Raw genomic sequence first — 19,615 nt, forward strand, 5'->3', positions numbered from 1 at the left:
AGGAAGGAGAAGGGGTTGGTGTTGGGGATAATGCGGAGAGGAAGAAAAGGAAGAGAGAAGAGGAAGAAAGGGAGGGAGGGGAGGTAGAAGAGGAGGAGAAGGGGTTAGGGAAGTGGGAGGAGCAAGGAGGGGGAGGGGAAGGGAGGTCCAGGGAAGGAATAAAGAGGGGGAGACACAAGGAAGGGGAGGGGGAGGGGGAGAGCGAGTAGGGAGGGGTGAGGAAAAGGAGAAAAAGGAGTTGGGGAGGAGGAAATAGGGGGAGTTAGAGCTGAGAGTGGGTGACCGAGAAGGGGGTTGGGAGAAGAGAGGGGGCGGGAGGAGCGGAAAGCCCCTCCTCCAGCCCCCGCCGCGTAGTTGCGCAACCCTTCCGGACTGGGATTGGTCGTAGGCGAGTCAAGACGCCCCGCCCCCGAGGTCAGGCAGCCAATGGCCAGAGGGGGGCGTGGTGGAGCCTCCTGGGTCCCGGCGCTGGCTCCCTGCGCCCTCGGAGCCGCCGCCGCCGCGCTTGCACCTCGCTGCTCGCTGCCCGCGTCGCTGTCGCTGTCGCCGCTGCCGCCCGCCCTCCGCGTGTTCCCGCCGCACTCCAATCCCTGCGGCGGCCCGGGGCGCGCTCGGTCGCTCGGGGCAGAGTGTCCCCGCTGCGGGCCTGCGGCGATGGCCACCAAGATCGACAAGGAGGCTTGCCGGGCGGCGTACAACCTGGTGCGCGACGACGGCTCGGCCGTCATCTGGTGAGGAACTTTCCGTTGCTCTCCCGGCCGCGCTCCCCGAGCTCGCCGGGGGCTGGGGCACGGAGCCGGCTTCCGCACGGGACGGATTAAGGGTCATCCCGAGCTATCTCCCGCAGCCTTAACGCAGGAGCGTGGAAAGCCAGCATGGCTTGTCCCCGGCCAGAGCATCTCTTAGATGGTCCTGCTGGAAGCTCGGCACCGTGCCGCTACCGCCGTCGCTGACGTGTGTGTGTGTTTTTTCTTCTCCCATCCAAAGGGTGACTTTTAAGTATGACGGCTCCACCATCGTCCCCGGCGAGCAGGGAGCGGAGTACCAGGACTTCATCCGGGAGTGCACAGGTAGGGAAACGCGCCTTCGGGGGCAATTCCTGATCCTTCGGGCGATTGTCTACGCGGGAGGGGGAGGAGCTGCAGAGGCCAAACTGGGAGGAGCCTGGCCACCCCGGGTGCCTCTGGCGCTGGAGGAACCCGATTTGAGGTTTTTAAAAGCGTGCTCCTCTCTGGACATCCAGAGCGACAGGGCTGGCCGCCTGCTCGCTCGTTGCTCCCGGCAGGACTGTCTCCAGAAGACACAGCTGCTTTGCTCCCTGCGGGTCACTGATTTTTTTCAAGGGTCCACTCTCTGTGGTTCCAACCTCGCGTTCAGCTTTCCCCACCATCCCCTGTCTTCAGCCAGTGAGCGGAAATAAAAACACAATCCTGGAGCTTATTGCAGGAGAAAGAAACTGTCAGCTGTCCCCTCCCTTCTCCCAAGCTCATTGTGAGCGTGCTGGTCACACATGCATGTTTTTTATTGGTAGAATACAGAGCCACCAACGAAAAGGCAGAGCGAATCTGTGGTGTGACAAGTAGAATGGTGGTCACATTTTGAAGTAGGTAGCCACTGACTGGGAGGGGAGCACGGGAGGCTCAGAGGCACCGGAGATGGCTCATATTTCCGCCTGGGAGGTGGGTACACAGGTGTGTACATATGTAAGAAGTCATCAAGGAAAATGCTTACAATTTGTAAACTTCTTTCATTTCCCTGGGGTGTGTTAAGCCTTTGAAAAAAAGGAACACATGGTGTATGGAATCACAGACCTTTCAGTAGCAGCAAAAGGCTCAACCTCCTTGGTAATAGGACCCATGGGAGCCCAGAGTAGAGAATGAACTCTCTCCAGGTCTCTGGTCCCTAGTGTTGAAGCAGATGTGCAGACAAAGGCAGTGTAGCTTGGAGGTTAGGCAGGAGCCCTGAGCTGGCAAGTTGGGTTTGAATCGCTGAGTGGCCACTTCCTAGCTGTGTGGTTTGGGGTAAGTTACTTAACCTCTCAGGGTCTCGGTTTCCTTACCTGTAATCTTGGAAGGCTGTTCTGAGGATTGGCGAGTCCGTGTGTGGAAAATGCTCCAGCACAGTGCTTATAGAAAACTACACGGTCATTTGTGAAACAAAGAAAAAGTTCAAAATTGTGCCACAGAACACGTGGCGGCTCTTTTCTATGACTGTTTCCTTAACCAAGTGATAGTTTGCCTTTGGTCTAATTGGAAGAATATTTATGAAGTGTCTGCCCCTGGGCTGGGGTACAAAGGTTTTGTTTTGTTTTTTAATGTTCTCCCAATTAAAATGTCTTCCTGAGAGCTGCCTCTATATGTCCCTCCTTGCTTTTGTAAAGGGTCGGTTTAAAATATCAGATGTGCAACTATGGCAACAATTCACTTTCAGTAATGCATGGAGGGCCTCTCATGGAGAGCCCATGGGTTAGGATTTGAACTCAGGCTCCTGACTCAGGAGCCCTTTCTCTCTACCACTTCTACTCTTCCTCCCCCATGGCAAATGCTTTTGCAAGTAGAGTAAGTGCCCACTCTTGGCTTTCCCCCAGTTTGTTGCCCATCTAAGAGATTCCACAGTATTTTTTGCCTTGTCGATCAGAGGCTTTGTCTCCCTGGCCAGCTTCCCCCCTTCACTGAACTCAAGAACAGAAAACTAGCAGTTTCTTTCCTCCTGCTGACCATCCATCACCCCCTCCCACCTCCCCCATCAGACTGGGTTTTGCTCCTGAAGCTATTGTTCTCCCCACCCAGTAGGAGAAGGTGACCCAAGGATGAAAGCGCACAGATTCTGAACAGATGCTCCAGGCCATTGGGTGAAGCTGGAAGGGCTTGGTGCCTTCAGAGAACACTTCCTTCCTCCCTTGGGCTTTGCAGGAGGTGGGGGGTGGGGTGTTACTCTGACCCTTCCCCCAACCAGCAGGGAAGCAGGGATGGGAGTGCCTGGCAGAGGGGGTGGGGGGCACTAAAAATGCTTTCCCTGCTGCTTGTTGATCTTATGAATGGGCTGTGGGATCTGAAGGCTCCGTCTGCTTTGGCTGGAAATCTGCCTGCCTTCCCCAGCCATCTGTTGGACAAATGTATAGGCGAGTTATGGTTTCTGTGTCTGCTCTGGTTCCTCTTGGAGACACGTGTTCCTTCCCCCCAGCCGTGTCCTCATAACCTAGTGACAGAGGACTCAGAGCTCCAACTATTAGCTTTACATATGCAAGTCGCTGCACCTGATGTGCCTTGTCTCCAAGACTTGAGGTCGGTCCCTTTCCACAGATGGGTACAGCAAGACCTGGGGAAGTTAACTGACTTGCCTGCGATTACATAGGACGTGGTGGACCTGGGATTCGAACCCGGGCAGGCAGGCTGAAAGGCCTGTAGTCTTGGCCTCATCTCTAAGGAAGTGGGTTAAGATTTTTTTTTTTTTTTTAAGTTTTATGTATTGAGTAATCTCTCTACCCCATGTGGGGCTCAAACTCACGACCCTGAGATCAAGAGTTGCTTGCACTTCCGGCTGAACCAGTCAGGCATCCTGGAAGTGGTTTATGTTCTCACCTCCCAGCCTGGAGGCTTCTTCGGGTTCGTACGTTCTGGTTAGGCCCCATGAAACTGTTTGCTTGTTGCAGGAGACATGCTTGCCCACTTATGTGAGGCAGGGAGGGCTCTTTGAACCCCTAATTCCCAGGCAGGTGTCCTGACAAGCCAGAGGGGCCCATGCTGAGAACAGGCTCCCCTTCTGGTCCAGCCTTCCTGTTTCCAATCATCTAACAAGGTGGTCGGAGGGCTTGGAAGCCAGAACCAGCACCTGGTCTCTCCCTCCATCAGCGATGGGGTGTGGGGGGAGAGGGGGGCAGTTTCCTTCTGGGCTTTCTCCCCTCCCTCCCTCTTCTGGCATTCTCTCTGATGCGCCCTTCTTTCCCACGCCTGTGCTCTGCTCCCGGGCCTGGCCTCTCCTTGTCCGCTGCAGCTGTTTTCTGGAAGGTCTCTCGTCTTGCTTCTGCTAGGAGAATTTGGAGCTCCCTGTGCTGTGTCCTGGCTCTTCTGGTGCTGGACGCATGTGGCCCCCTCGTTCGGCACTCGTTGCTCCACCAGTGGCCTCACACTTGACACCTCACCACCCCGCCCAGCACCTCAGTCCCCTGAGACCTTGCAGGTGCAGAGGGAGAAATCTCATGCAGATTAGCTTAGGCAAAATGTCAGTCTGTCGCCTCCATGGTTAGGAAGGCCCAGGGGATTACTAGCTGCAGGTGAGGCTGCCCAGACTCAGAAGCCCCTCCCTGCTCCCTCCGCCTGCTCTGCCTTTCTCCTTTCTTACTCTTCTTGGGGACAGGAGGCCATCATCTCCCTGAGTGGTGATACAGATGGCCACAAGCCAGGCTGGCTTCCAGGCCTTGGGCAGAGCCATCCCTGTGGGGAGAGGGAGACCCTTGGCCAATGACTCCAGTGGAAGTTTCCAGATTGACACACAGTCCTTGCCCTGGCTGGGTTCTTGTGCCCGTCCTGGACCAGTCAGGGGGACTCTGGCTGGCTAGGCCTGAGTCAGTGCCCACCCCGGGAGCTGGGGAGGGGGAAGCCCCACCCAAACCAGGAAACCGAGTTGGGAGGGTGGTTTTTTTTTTTTTTTTTTAAAGATTCTATTTATTTATTTGACAGAGATCACAAGTAGGCAGAGAGGCAGGCAGAGAGGAGGAAGCAGGCTCCCTGCTGAGCAGAGAGTCTGATGCGGGGCTCGATCCCAGGACCCTGAGATCATGACCTCAGCAGAAGGCAGAGGCTTTAACCCACTGAGCCACCCAGGCACCCCAGGGAGGGTGGCTTCTAAAGGGAAGAGTGGCAGTGTGTATGTTGGGAGGCAGGCTGTTTCCAGAAGAGAGGCAAACCAGTCGCAACAATCTCTTAGCCCTTGGTCTTTTTTGTCTTCTATCCATTTTAGTCCCATTGCTAGAGTAATTCTTCCTAAAGCCCATCTCTGACCAAGTCACTCTGCTGCTCCTTAACCTTCTGTGGCTCCCTTTTGTCCAGGGAATTTGGCACTGGCTGTCTGCCTGCCGCTCTGTCAGTTTGTCCCCACCCGCATATCCTGCCCACACCCTTCTTTGTGCACCTGCAGCCTGATGATACCTTTGTACCTTTGATTTTGGAGGTTCCCTCCAGGCAGAATTCCTCTTACCCATCTCTGCCCCCCCGGCCAGCCCAGAGTGATATCTTCTTTATTTCAACAACCCAGAGTTAGAAAAGCTCTTGGGTCACATCCCAGCTGTGTCTCTTGCTTACTCTGTGACCTGGGGCAAGGACCTCCCTTTCTCTGTGCCTCAGTTCCCTAGTCTGCAAAACGGGGATCCTGCCAGTGCCTACCTGTAACAGTGAGTGTTAGCTGAAATAACACATTCAAAACGAGAACATGGGTCCCTGATGCACCAGGCTGTGCTTACTGTTACTTTTTACTGTTTTTGCTCTCCTAGCTCTTTTGATGGCATTGTGCTTTCTGCGCACACCCCGGCTCGGTGCTCAGTAGGCACACAGCTCCTGATTAGCCCCAGTAGGCGCTCAACCCCAGGCTGGCAAGCAGTAGGCGTTCAGACCCATGTGGATGTGTGTTAGACCTTTGGCCTCGGTCTACATGCAGAAGGTGCTCGGTAGGTAAGCATCTACTGCCCAGAAGTTAAAGGTGTAGGCTGTGTTGAATGGCCTGGGTTCCAGGTCTCGTCAGTTATGTGACCTGGGGCAGGTCACCTTTGCTATAACGTGATCATTAGGAGGATCAAGGAAGCAATTCCACAGTAGCAAGGATGTCCTAAGTGGTCCTAAAGTGTTAGTTACAGTGATTGTCACCTTGTTGGTGGAATTTAATTGATGTGGAAGCAGAGTGTGTTGTCTGAGAGCACCAGAAAGGTGGAAGAGGGTAAAGAAACCAGGGGAAAGAAGTGGGTACAGGACTGCATCAGGGGGCCAGTGGTACCCCTGAATTACGGCAGAAAGGGCTCACAGATCTTGTATATATGACCAGCAGCGGCTCACACGGTCTCTGAAATCATGTTTTGTTTTGGCACCTTACAAATAATACATGTTTCTAGTAGAATAGTGAAAAAGCAAGACTAAGTGAAAAGAAAGGAATAAAAACTAGATATAGTTCAAAGTTTTACCACTCAGAAACTGGTTCATTAATTCATTTGCTCTGTTTTTCATTCATCCTCCCTCCTCCTCCCTCCCTCCTTCCTTCCCTCCTTCCCTCTTTCCCTCCCTCTTCTCATGTATATGAGTGGCTTCTTTGCAGTGTACTTTTCTAAGCACTGAGGGTAAATAGAGAAACAGAGAAAGTACCTGTCCTCGGGGAGCTGATGTTTTATTGTCATTGCCAGGCCTTTCCAATGGCTACATAATATTCTCTCATATAAATGTCACATTGTTTAGTGAATTCTTTGTTGATACACCCCAGAATTCTCTGTTGCAAGCAGTTTTATTTTGAAACGAATCCAAGCACCTGGGAATGGATCCAGTTTCGTGTTGGTGTATATCTGAGAGTCAGTGGCTTCCGAGCACCCGTTCTGGAGCCAGGCTGTCTTGCCTTGATCCGGAGCCCTGATGGGCGGTGTGACCTTGGGCAAGTCTCCCAGTCTCCCAGATTTTGTTTCCTCCTCCGAAGGATGGGGATAATGATGGCATGTCCCGCACGGCGTTGTTGTGGGGATAAGTAGACATGGTATGCCGAAAGCTTGTGGGGCAGCTCCCCGCTCAGAGTCATCGCTCAGAACCGTGGTTATTGTTAACGCAGCGCCTTCTTGAGAGGTGTCGCACATTAGTGAATAGGTTGAAATGAACGTGGAGTATGAGCCGGTCACCAAAAATGGGCATTCGTGGAGGGCCGTGTCAGCGTGAAGCTTGATGGGGTCAGATGTCCCGTGATGTTGGCTAAAGGATGCTCTGGGAGCAGAGGATATTCCCATGATGCTTTGCCGAGCCTGGGGTCTTCGGCTCAAATCATCACTCACAGAGAAAAGTGGGGTTTGATATTTTTGTCTGTCCAGCATCTCATCCTTGGGGCGGGGTTGGGGGCGTGGGGGGGCTTTTCCTATTTTATTATGATCCCGCTCAGCCCAAGCAGCTCCAAAGAAGCTGACTTGACCCGGCCGGCCCTGCAGGGAAGGCACGTGACCCAGCCGGCCAATCAGAGTAAGCCCTACCCTCCGTTGACTGATTGGGTCAGGGTTGGTCCATGTGACTCGAGAAAAGCCAATCAGCTCCATCCCTGATACTTGGGACAGAGTTCCCGCGAGATCCCTTTTCCTCTGGGATTCAGACCCGTGGCAGAAGGAAGGCCTGGGATTTGTGAGACCCGCGTGCGGTGCGGAGCGAGGACCCATGTGAGGACTGAGGAGCGGCGCCAGGGATGGGCCGTGGGGCCCGGATGGCGTGGCCTGGACTGCTGGGGCCAGCCATGCCTGGAGCTCTCTCCGGGGGACGTTTGCTGTTGAAACGTCTTTTCTCAGGCTGGTGGGGGAGGCTCTTCATCGTGTTGCTCTGAAAGGGCCGCAGCCTGTGGACCCGCGAGGCAGGTGACCCGGACCGGCTGAGGGAGGGAGGGAGGGAGTCCAGGCGGGGCAAGGGATGCCAAAGCTCTCCGAGGAGGGCCGGCTCGGGAGCCTGGGCGGATCTCCCCTGGAGATCCCTCCTCTGCGTTGAGGGGCTGCCGCCCGACCGTGTCCCACGTGCACCGCACCCCACAGGGCAAAGGAAGACCAGGCGGCGGCCACGTCAGGGATGGGTTTGGGCTCCCTTGAAGAACTGTCCTCAAGCAGAATGAGCCGTGGGTGCAGGTAGCGGGACCCTCCTCGGGGCTGTCAGGAGAGGCTGCCCGACCGCGTGGCGTAGATGTGGAAGAAGAGGCTTGGAAAAGGGCCATCGTTGACCTCGCCTCACCTCCTCTCTCGCAGCCTCCCTCTCTGGTCTGCTGGATGCCCTGGAAGAGAAGCAGAATGCGTCAGTGTAGGCCTGGGCAAGGCCGCTGTGGGATGAGGTTGGCCCTACCAGGGACCGAGAGGGGCGACAGGATGGTATGGAAAATGGAGGTGTGTTTACTGTTGAAGAAAGTATGATCTGGGGCCTGGGTGGCTCGGTCGGGTGAGCGGCTGACTCCTGATTTCGGCTCAGGTCGTGATCTCCAGGTCCTGGGATTGAGTCCCTGCTCAGCAGGGAGTCTGCTGGAGGAGTCTTCCTTGCCCTCCCTCTGCCCCTCACAGTCCTCTTGTGCCCACATGAGATCTCTCTCCTCCAAATAAATAAATACATCTTAAAGGGGAAAAAAAGAAAGAAAGAAAGAAAATCAGATTTATTCTAACACTTGCTCAAGAATAGTAAGGCAGACTTCATTGAAGGTCACTGTGTGACCGGCATAGGGACCAATACAGTGGAGGTTTGAGGCAGAGGAGAGAGACTAGTCTCAATTCTACACTTGATCTTAGCCAAAAGGCCAAGAGGCGATAGAGACCAGTCTCAATTCTGAATACATACGAAGAAAAGGACAAATTTATCATCAAGGAGGTAGGGAGCAAAAAAAAAAAAGGAGGTAGGGAGCAAGGTGAAGGTCAGTGGTTAGGGAATTACCAAGAGGAAACGTCAGGGCTGAGGTGGGATTCTGGCTGAACTGACCTGACAGGATCCTTGCTGCAGGCAGGCCCGGCAGGCCTGGCATTCAGACATCACCAGGCAGGTGATGGAGGATAAGGAACCTGATTAGATATAAGGGATGATCAGACTTGGAGCATGGGGGATCTGGTTGAACTGACTTAGCAGGATTCTTGCTAAAATTGGGTAACACACAGACGAATGCAGAAGCCCAGAAGTTGAGACCTAGTTGAAAAGAGCTCAGAAGACCAGGTTCAAATTTGGTCAAGGACAGACTCTTGGCTGCTGCCAAAGGAACAGGGGTGGGATGCAAATGGAGAAGTCCACTTGTCCGTGGCTTCCGCATGTGTGATGGTACAACACGCGTGTAATCGGTGGGCAAGTTCTCCTGCTGTTCTGCCCTTGGATTTTTTTTTCATCCTAGCGGCCCCCACACATACAGATTTCAGAAACTTGAGAGAAGAGGTCAGGAGAGATATTGTCTTGTAGGGTCAAAGGGAATGTGAGGTCAAAAGGAAGTTTGAAATCCATGACTGTGGTTTGAACTTTGTAAAGTACTATCAGTCTGTGCATTCAACACACTTTGATTGAGTACCTCCTTTATTCCAAGGACAATGCTGGGTTATGATTTTTAAGTGGCACCTTAGGGCTACTGAGCCATCCACCTTCATAATTTTCTGCAATATACAATGTCTCCTTGCCTTCTTTTTCCACACGCCTGTTGCTGGGTGGTTTCGAGCCACATTGCATTTGCTTCTGTATGTCATCAGATGCAGGGGCTTTGTGATGGTACATTTGGATTTGCCTCCGGGGTGATATTGGTGCTTGCTTTTGAGTTTGTGGCCTTTCCCTTCCCTGGGGAAGGCTGCTACATGTCCATTTTCCTGGTCAGTAAGGTGTCCTTTGTTCAGGAAGAGTGTTCACTTCACTGAGTTGAGTTTTTGTTCCTTGCAAATCATTGGGATTTGCAGACTTGTTGGAAGTATGGCTTGGGGACTGAATCCAGGTGTTCCCTGCACCCCCTCCTCTCCCCTCATTTCTTCACCTCATTATATTCTGATGACCCCCCCACACCCAGAGCATGGAACCCCCTCCCACAGGTCTTTGATAATCTGATAACCAAAATTAGTGGCCATTTCTTTGTCTCTATTCCACTTTATGTCCCTCTAGCATTTGCCAGTGAGCATGACTTACTGAAAACACCCTCTCCCCTCCCTCTGGTTCCCCTGCAAACTCACGTACTTCTCCTTTTACACCCCTTATCTCTCTTGTTCTCACTTCCTGCTGCTGCTTCTCTTTTCCCTTCCTGCCCCAGAAGTGTGGGTATTTCCCACAGCTTTGCCCTTGATCATGGCTTTTCCTTCTCCAGGAAATGTGCTGAGTGCCTACAGTGTGCCCAGCCCCTTGCTGAGTGTGGAGTGAGCCTGCCACCCAGGCCAGGGGCAGCTTTCTAAACCTCACATTAGGTAACATCAACTCCTCTCCCTTTGGAACCTTTGGTGGTTTTTGTTTTTTTTTTTTTTTTAAGATTTTATTTATCTATTTGACAGACAGAGATTACAAGTAGGCAGAGAGGAGGAAGCAGGCTCCCTGCTGAGCAGAGAGCCCGATGTGGGGCTCGATCCCAGGACCTTGGGATCATGACCTGAGCCGAAAGCAGAGGCTTTAACCCACTGAGCCACCCAGGTGCCCCCCTTTGGTGGGTTTTGCACATAAGGTCCAAATGCTTAGAGATGACACAGAGTGCCCCTTATGAGCCCTCCAGTGCACGTTCCCAGCACCCAGGGTTCCGACCTTGTGGGCACTCAGAGGCCCAGTAGATTCTTTGCATATATCAGCACATCTAACGTTTCTTATCTATGACGGATATGTATGAAAGGAGTATCCTTTTGTATGAAAGGAGTTATCCCATTTTACTGATGAAGAATCTGACCATTTCCTTGGAGAGTCCAAAGTTGCTTGCTCAAGATAGCATAGTAAACAGACAAACTGGACTTTGAGCCTAGATCTTTGTCCAGCCTCCCAACTTTGTTCCTGCACGGTCCTGATCTGCTTTGCCTTCCTGGAGGCCTTCTATACATCCATCAGGGCCCGGGGTGAGTGTCCCCTCCGTTCAGATGCCCTCCATGCCTTTGCGATGCTCACCACATTCAACTTCATGGTGAGGTCCTGGAGAGAAGGACCGTGGCTGTGGTGGTGGCCTCCTTGGTGGTGAACCCCCACCCATCATGGTTAGCCAGCCTGTCTCTTTCTCCCCAAGGGTGTGTCGCTCCCTGATGTGGGCCCGTTATGGGCTACCACGCTTAGCACTTTCTTGAGTCATGTCTGTCATCTGACTCTCCTGCTGAAGTCTGAGCTCCTCGGCTGCAATCCTGGTCTGTCTTATTCTCGGCTGGACCTTCAGCACCTGGAACAGCACCTGACATTCTCCCCAGATGCTGGTTGAATATAGATGAATGAATGACCATCCCCTGCAAGGTTTGAGAGCTGAGCTCGTCCCTGGAAGGCCTGCCATCCCCCTGCTGACCAAGCAGCTCTGGTGGCCCATAGGGACGTCTCCCTGGTGGTTGCCTCTGCCAGCGCTGGCTTCTGGCCAGGGTTTCCTGCTTCAGGGCTCCCGCAGGGCTGCGTTCCTCACCCACCTAATTTTATCTGTTTGGCTTTTCAAATTCAGCTCCGTGGCCTGAGCAGGGGCAGGTCCCCAGAAGCCCATGTCTGACCTGCTGGCAGGGCCGTTCCCTCAGCATTTCATACATCATTTCATCAGTGCATTTTTTTTTTTAAGATTTTATTTTATTTTTTTGAAAGACAGAGATCACAGGTAGGCAGAGAGGCAGGCAGAGAGAGAGGGAGGAAGCAGGCTCCCCGTTGAGCAGAGAGCCTGATGTGGGGCTCGATCCCAGCACCCTGGGATCATGACCTGAGCCGAATGCAGAGGCTTTAACCTACTGAGCCACCCAGGTGCCCCATCATCAGTGCATTTTGAAATCAACTTGCTCTCCATCCTGATTTGCTTCTGGACTTCATTTATGGTCACCTGTCTCATTTTTCCTGTGCCTTCAAATTCCCATAAACATAGTAGCTTGCAATGATGTCATTTTATCATCTCACAGTCCTGTGGGTCAGAAGTCCAAAATCTGCCTCATGGGGCTAAAGTCAAGGTGTTGGCGGGGCCGTGTTCTTTCTGGAGGCTCCAGGGGGAGAATCTATTTCCTGGCCTACTCCAGCTTCTAGAGACACCCGTGGCCCTTGGCTCACGGCCCCTCCTCCATCTTCAAGGCCACCGAGAGTGGGTCGAGTCCTTCTCATGATGCTGTCTCTCTGGTTCTCATTCGCCTGCCTCCCTCTTCCCCCATGTGAGGACGCTTCTGATTATGGCAGGCCCACCCGGATCCCCCAGGGTGATCTCCCCACATCCAGATCCTTAACAATCTCATCAGCAAAGGCCCTTTGGTCCTGTCAGCTCACACCATCATAGGTTCTTGAGATAAGGATGCAGACATCTTTGGGGCCATGTTTTGCCAGCCACCGTGATCTAATGATTTCGCATAATCTGCACTCTGGCCCAATTTGGTAGGCTCTATTGTAATTCCCATCCCGCAGATGGGAAAATGGAGGCTCAGAGATGTGCAGACGCTGGCCCAAGGTTGTACAGAGACCCAGTTCTTCTCCTCTCCTAGTGTCTGCCTCCCTGACCACTGCTCTAGACACCAGGCTGCTTCCCTACACCTGAAACTGAAAATTTTTTTTTTTAAAACAAGGAGGGAAGGGGCACCTGGGTGTCTCAGTCGGCTAAGCGTCCAACTCTTGATTCCAGCTCAGGTCATGATCTTGGGGTCCTGGAATGGAGCCCAGCACTGGGGTCCCAGCTCAGCAGGGAGTTGGCTTCTCCCTTTCCCTCTGCCCCAACCCCTTCTAAAATAAATACATAAATCTTAAAAAAAAAAAAAAAGGGGAGGGAAGACCACAGGCAAGCTCTTTTCTTCCCACACCCCAGCCTTAATGAGAAATAACTGATGCGTCACTCTCCGGGTGAGGCATACGGCGGGAAGGTTTGATTTACTCGCATTGTGACTAGATTGTCACCGATGCTTCCCCCACATCTGTCACCTGGTATGGATACCATAATGCCATAATGAGAAAGAAAAGAAATTTCTCCTTGTGATGAGAACTCTTAGGATCCACGCTCACAATTGCTTTCCACGAGCTCTTTTCTCGAAGGCTAACAGACAGACCTAAGGCCCGCATCTCTGGCCGGAGGCCCATTTGTGGGATTACGCAGCTCGGAGGCCATTTTTCTGCCTTTCTTGAAGTGGCTAACTTGGGGTGGCCTCTGACAAGCAGCTCGTGATTCCGGTGCCCGGGGTGGAATTCTGACTTTATGACTTTGGTCTAACCTGATGTGCCTTAGAGGTCATCTGAAGTGACTATAGTCCAAAAAGGGATGAAAACTACTTTTGGAACCGTCGAGTGCTGCTGGTGGGGAAGGAAAACGGTGGTGCCATTGTGAAGGACAGTTCGACTGTTCCTAAAAAGCTTAAACCTCTCAAGTCAATCTCTTAGTATTTACCCAAGAGGAAGCCCCAAACCCAAACTTGGAAACACCCGTCTGCACAAAGCCCTGTGTATGAACATTGCCAGCAGCGTTATTCCCAATAGACAAAAAGTGGAAACCACCCCAGGAACCATCTTCTCAGGAAGGACAGACAAGGTGCCTCTCTCCACATCGTGGACTATTACTCAAGCATAGAAGGAAGAAAATACTGATCCATGCCATACGCAGGACAAACCTTGGAGACATTATGCCAAGGGACAGAAGCCAGGCACAAAAGGCCATGTATTGTATGACCCCATGTGTTCAAAGTTTCCAGAACAAGAAAGTCCATAGAACTAGAAGGCAGATGCGTGGTTGGTGGGGTGTGGACAGGGGAGGACGAGTGACCGCTAGTGGGCATGAGGTCTCCTTTGGGGAATGATGACATGTTTTGGGATTGGACCTGGTGATCATACTGAAAACCAATGAACTGTACACTTCAAAGGGGGTGTGCCTTTTTATGGCATGTAATTGATCTCTCAGTCTTTTTTTAAAAAATATTTTATTTATTCGTTCGACAGTGAGAGAGACAACACAGAAGAGGGAGTGGGAGAGGGAGAAACAGGCTCCACGCAGGGCAGGGAGCCCAGTGCGAGGCTCAATCCCAGGACCCTGGGATCGTGCCTGAGCTAAAGGCAGAGGCTCAATGACTGAGCCACTCAGGCGCCCCAATCTCTCAGTCTTTACAATGTGTAGGAGAAATGGGGGTGAGCAGGAGGACAGAAATCCAGCAGTGCTGCTGGGAAGCCTGTATGGAGGGTGGGGTTCAGGGCTGGCAGGGCCCAGAGTGTGGCAGGCCTTGTGGGTCATGGTGACAGCTCTGGGTTTTACTTGAGCATTTTATTCCTATGCCTTCTGTTCTAGAACTTTCTAGCATTTCGCCTTGATCCTTTTGTGGTGAATCCCCCGGTCAGCATGTTTTGCTCTGCCATTGTTCCCTCTGTTTCAGAGCTGCCCATCCCCATGGCGATCCTCCATCCCCACGGGCCCCTCAGATGCATCAGCGCCCTGGGCCCTCCACCTGCTGTGAGCATCTGACCTCCTGGGTTGCCAAACTCCTTGCCACTTCCATTCGCTCCGTGATAGTTGACCTTTTGTCTCATGGTCTAGCATTTTTTACCACCAGTTCTGTGCCGGGCCCCATTCCGAGGGCTTTAGCTATCAGCTCTGATGAGGGTTGATATCCAGAGACCCAGTGCCCAGGGCTGGACCCTCCTCTCCTCTGATCTAGTGCCTGGCACGGGGCTGGTGTTGGCGATCTGTTTGTCTCATTGCCTGAAACCCTGGCATTGGAAATGAGCACGTAAAGAAAAATTAAATGGCGGAGCTTCTGTCTTATATATTCTCATGAGCTAACAAGTAAGTGAATGGCTAAAAGTAAAACACGCCAGCTGTAAGTGTGCTGGCAGACTTGAAAGCCGGGCTGTTAACAGCTACAGGGATAAAACCCATTTGTGAGCTCTGTCCCCGTCACTTAGGGGCTCCAAGGCAGAGGTGGGAAAGCCACGCCCCAATCCAGAGAACCAGGGATGGGGGGACTGGAGGCCACTGGGACCACGGTCACTCCATGGAAGGAGGTGGAGATGGGACGCCCGCCTGGGTCTCCTGGCTCCCCCAGGCTGCTGAGGTTTGGAGCATGCTTTGTTCCCCTGGGGACAGTGTACTTGGGGACATGAACACAAAAGGTAGCTAGGACCCCACATTACATATCTCTTGATAATTCTAGAAATGTTGTGTCAGTCTGCTTTTCCCACATGCTTTTATTTAAAGGGCACATTTGTCTAGACCAGCCATTCAGCTGCTCTCTGTCTGCCCACATCTGATCATTTCTGCCTGTCTGTCCACTCCTGCTCTCTGGGAGGCAGAAGCCACACTTTTAAAATCCAGGAAGGGGATTGGTTTTATTTTTCTAAGATGGCATCTCCAGTGAACTGAATGCAGCCGACAGGGGCGAATAGAAAGCTTTCCAGCGGCCATAGCAGAGGGGACCAAGGTTCTTCATGTGTTCAGGGATCTGCACTGAGCACATGCAGTGTGAGCGGCATTGTCATGGGTATTTGATAGAGTAGGGACAAGACTGCTGCCCTCCTGCAGGGTAGGGATGAGCCAACCGTACGAGCCCTCAGGAGAGCCATTCTGAGCCTTTAAATGCTTATTTTATACGCAGTAATAATAAGTCAGTTATATGCTACTCTAGCCCATGACTCATCAGACAGAGAGAGAATGGCTGGTAAAGAAAGGCATCTGGACTTGCCCCCAGAGGCTGTTGCTTTCACCTGTGGAGTTCTGTCAGAATCTCTCCCCTGAGTTGTTACCATGAGCCCATTTGTCCCTATCTTGACAACTCTAGGTTGTCCTTCAAGGTCCAGATCACACGTCACCTCCTCCGTGAAGCCTGCCTTGATTACCACTGCCCAGGCTGAATGAGTTTCCTTCTTTCTTTGATGTTCCCATTCGCCCTATGACACCTTGTTGCTAGGGCACTGACGACATTGTGTAATTACACTTTGTTTTTGTCTGCCAGGCTAGACAGGGTATCTTTGGAGGGTAGGGACTGTGTCTTATTCAGCAAAGTCCCCCGCGTCACAGACTGTCAGTGATTGTGAGATGACAGACTGACCGCCGTGGAGGACGCAGCAACATGAGTGCAGAGCCGAGCACTACAGGAGAGTTTTGCGCTGGGACAGTCACACGCTTCTGCATCCCCAGGGTGTCCTGCTGCAGGTGCGGGAGACACGGGCTCCTCCTTGGGGGAACTGGTTACGGCCTCTGTTCCCTAAGCCAGAAGGTAGAGTTGGGTATTGCATGCTGACTTCCATTTAAGGAAGTAAAAGGAACCATCAAAAAAAGAAGAAAAAATCTTGGTGTCTTGTCACTAGGGGAGAGCCTTCCGCTACCCGGGTAATCTGGGTATCCGGATCAGTCCAGTCCCGGAGGGTCCTAGCCGAGTAATCATCTTGCTTTTCCTCTGGCTATCTTGTACTCCATTTTCTCCTGTTCTCCATCAAAGTAGGAAGCTGGGTCATTTGCATTTAATGAAAATGCAGCGAGTAAGGAATCACTGGAGAAGTCTCCCGCTTCGGGGAACGAGGTCACCGGCATCCACCTGCACGCGCACCGAGGCCTCAAGTGCGGGGACCGTGTGCGCACGCGCGGCTTCAAGCTCGGCAGCCAGAGCTCCATTCATGCTCTCCGAGCAACCAATACCGCGGGGTTGTATTCCTAGGATAATGGGCTTGCTTTATTCGTTTTTTTTCTTCTTGTGCTTTGTGTTTTCTAAACATTTCTTGAGTGGGACCAGAGGTTTTCGTCGTGCTCGTCGTGGTCGTTGTTGTTTTGTCCGTGAAGGCAAACAATAAAAATCACCTTGAAAAAGAGAGTGGGTAATATGGGACTTTTCAGGAATGATAGGTCTCTTCTCTTCAAGGGAGGAACTGGCTGCTGTCAGCCTCAGGCCTCACTCCCCTCCCCAGGGCACCCAACAAGCCCTCTGTCCTTGGAGTCCCAGGGAGAATGTTTTTTCCACATCCCAAGTCCTGGTCTGTGACTGCCTGGGCTCCCCCACTGAGCCGCCGGCTGGAAGGGAGGCCTGTCCACTGTCCACTCATCCCCTTGCCCTGGGCAGCAGGATGCACGACTTCTTTCCCATTTCCTCTCGTCCTCGCTCCAGGGAGCTGGGAGCTCACTTGGTGGAAGTTGACAGCTCAGCTTTTTTAGTGTGTGGGTTGGTTTCTTCCTTACCGAACCTTGTTTGCATAACTTCTTAGGGAGTCTATATAAGGTAAGGTCAGCTTTAGAGCAAGCTGCAATCCTGTCTTGCTCTGGGGCAATTTCCTCCCTGTGTCTCCTTCCCCTTTCTTTTGTCTTGCTCTGAAGTTCACTCTTGGGCGGAAATTATGAAATGAGGTGCCTCTCTGCCTCTCTGTTGCCCAGCAGGTGTGCAGTGGTGCCTACTGTGTGCCTGGTGCTGTGGGATGTCACAGCGACTGGACAGATAGAAAAGTAGCTCAGTAGATCCACAGGACATGCACAGAATGGCTACTCAGGTGGTTAGACCCAGATTTTTGCTTATTTGTACTGATGTGCTGATTCTTCTCTACTTCGTGTTCTGTGTGAAATGGAAAAAAAAAATGTGTTCAGAGCATTTGTAAACAAATGTATTTGTAAAACAATTGTAAACAAAACCCTCTGGGTTTTGTCCCTTTCCATCCAGGGCTGGCTTCAAGGAGAGGCAGAGGGGAAAAGTAGGGTCCCGTTTGGGAGAAAGTGGGGGTCCTCAGTCAGTGCAGCCTTGCATGGGGTCCACCCAGGTGAAAATGCTGGATGGCGTGGTCAGAATGTGCCTCTTGGTGGTTACCTGAGCGGAGGGGGATTTCAAGTTGGGGTGGGTGGGGCGGGGGAGTCCTTGAGAGCTTGGTGGACATTCTGTGCCATTTGCAGTTTTTGGGAAAATATGGGGCTGCTTGTTCTGGTGGCTGCAGTGGTCCCAGCGAAGTCTGACTCCCCCTCCTTTCCTTCCTCTGTTCCCGTGCCCTGTGCGGTCATCTCCCCTCTTCGTGCCTCCTCCCGCACCCACCTTGTCCTAAGCACTTAGTCTCACCCCCCAGTCCTCCTTCCATCCCGTCTCTCGCTTCTGAATCCCTCTTGCTAGTTCGGCCCCACACAGAGCTCAGGAGGAGACGGTGAGGAGGGAAGGTTGTCAACGGGAGAGAAAGGACAGAAACGCAGGGTGGAGAAGGGGGTGAAGGCAGGGAGGCGTTGTGGAGGAGAGAATGAAAAGTAACCACAGTGACTTTCTGGGCACCTACTTGGTGCCAGGCCGTGCCAGTGAACTTGGCGGTGAGGGCCTCATATTGTGTATTAACTTGCTCAGTAAATGAAGGCAAGGACCTTGCAGGGAGAAACAGGACACGGAACCTAGTAGGCCCTGCCTGGCATCTTTCCATCCTGAGCTGACGGGGCTGTAGGGCCACGGGAGCTCTTTCACACCATGAGGCCTCCAAGACCTCCTAGAAGGTCAGGTTCTTTTGAGAGTGAGGTCTATTCATGCCGTGTGAATGACTAAGACGTTGGCTGGGTGGGAAGGGGCGGGAGTCCACAGCCCGGACTCGGGACGAGGCCTGTTGTGCAATCAGCCTGGGTTCTGAGCTCGTAGTGCTGTCCGGAGGACAGCTGGTGGTGGCACGGACAGTCCTCAAGGATGGCGCTCCCGGTCCTGGTTTGTCGCGGGCTGATGTCTCCTCCAAGACGGGGCTCTGTGTGATCTCATGATGCGTTTGTGTTTCCTTGTCAGTGATGTCTCATGTCTTTTTTTTTTTTTTTAAAGATTTTATTTATTTATTTGACAGACAGAGATCACGAGTAGGCAGAGAGACAGGCAGGGAGCCTGATGCGGGGCTCAATCCCAGGACCCTGAGATCATGACCTGAGCTGAAGGCAGAGGCTTTAACCCTCTGAGCCACCCAGACGCCCCCATGATGTCTCATGTCTAATGGATGATCCAGCGGTGACAGAAAGGACCCCTGCTGCCCTGTGTCACGGCTCCGTAGCTCCGTAGCTCTGTTCTCCGTTGAGAAGAAGAGCGCTTCTCTTCCTTGGGCTGTGGGATTTGAGCGAGGGAGAGTCTTGGGGGGCCATCCTGGGGGTCTTCGGTGATGAGATACTCAGGAGTCCCGCCTAGATGCCTCTAAGTCTGTAAATTCTGATGTGGAGAAGCCAGGCCATACAGGAAGCTCCTTTTCACGATCACTTCCTCAACCTAAAAGAAGTGTGGGTGGGAAGGAAGGGGGTGGGCTGAACTCAGGGCGCTTCAGCTTCTCTGCCCCTGAGAACTTCCGTTTCACCCCTCCCCTGCCAGGGCTGGTGTGGGCTCTCTTTTCCCCACTTTCTCTAGATCAGTGCTTCTCAGGCTTTGGAGGCACCAGAATCCCCCGGGGCGCGTCCTCTCAGAGCTGGTGAATCGGCAAGTCTGGGCTGGACCCCCAGCAGCCACGGTCCCATGGTTTCCTGGGGGCTGCTGATGCTGCTGGTTCCGGGGGGGCCCTCCTCTGGGAACAGTGCTCCAGTGAGCAGGGAATGTGGGTTCTGGCTGCTGACTGCATCAGCATTCTGAGCCTCAGTGTTTTTAGCTGGGAAATGGGCCCGGGAGCAGTGTCAACCATACAGAGATGGTCTTGGGGTAAAGAAATGTGCCAACAAGTGTATGTGCTTAGAATGGTGCCCGGCATGTTGTCAGCGCTCAGTAAATGGCTTCTGTTATCCTCAGGACCCTCGTTTGTCGAATCTGCCCGCCCCAGTGCTTAGCACTGTGCTTGGCCCCTAGTAGGTCCTTGAGCAGTGCTCGCAGAGCAGTGCTCACGAACAGTGGCCAATG

General features: G+C 52.8%; 1 protein-coding gene across 1 annotated transcript in view; it reads left to right on the forward strand.

Annotated features, from left to right (window-relative positions):
• Positions 1-505: 505 nt before the first annotated feature.
• COTL1 (coactosin like F-actin binding protein 1) overlaps positions 506-19,615 on the forward strand; it is a 39,647-nt gene continuing 20,537 nt past the window's right edge. Inside the window, exons 1-2 of the mRNA XM_044255628.1 lie at positions 506-731; positions 988-1,070. Coding sequence (XP_044111563.1) covers positions 655-731; positions 988-1,070 — 160 coding nt within the window. The 5' untranslated portion in view covers positions 506-654. The remainder of the gene's footprint in view (positions 732-987; positions 1,071-19,615) is intronic.

The sequence above is a fragment of the Neovison vison genome, chromosome 7 (genome assembly GCF_020171115.1).
Source record: "Neovison vison isolate M4711 chromosome 7, ASM_NN_V1, whole genome shotgun sequence".
Lineage (NCBI taxonomy): Eukaryota > Metazoa > Chordata > Mammalia > Carnivora > Mustelidae > Neogale > Neogale vison.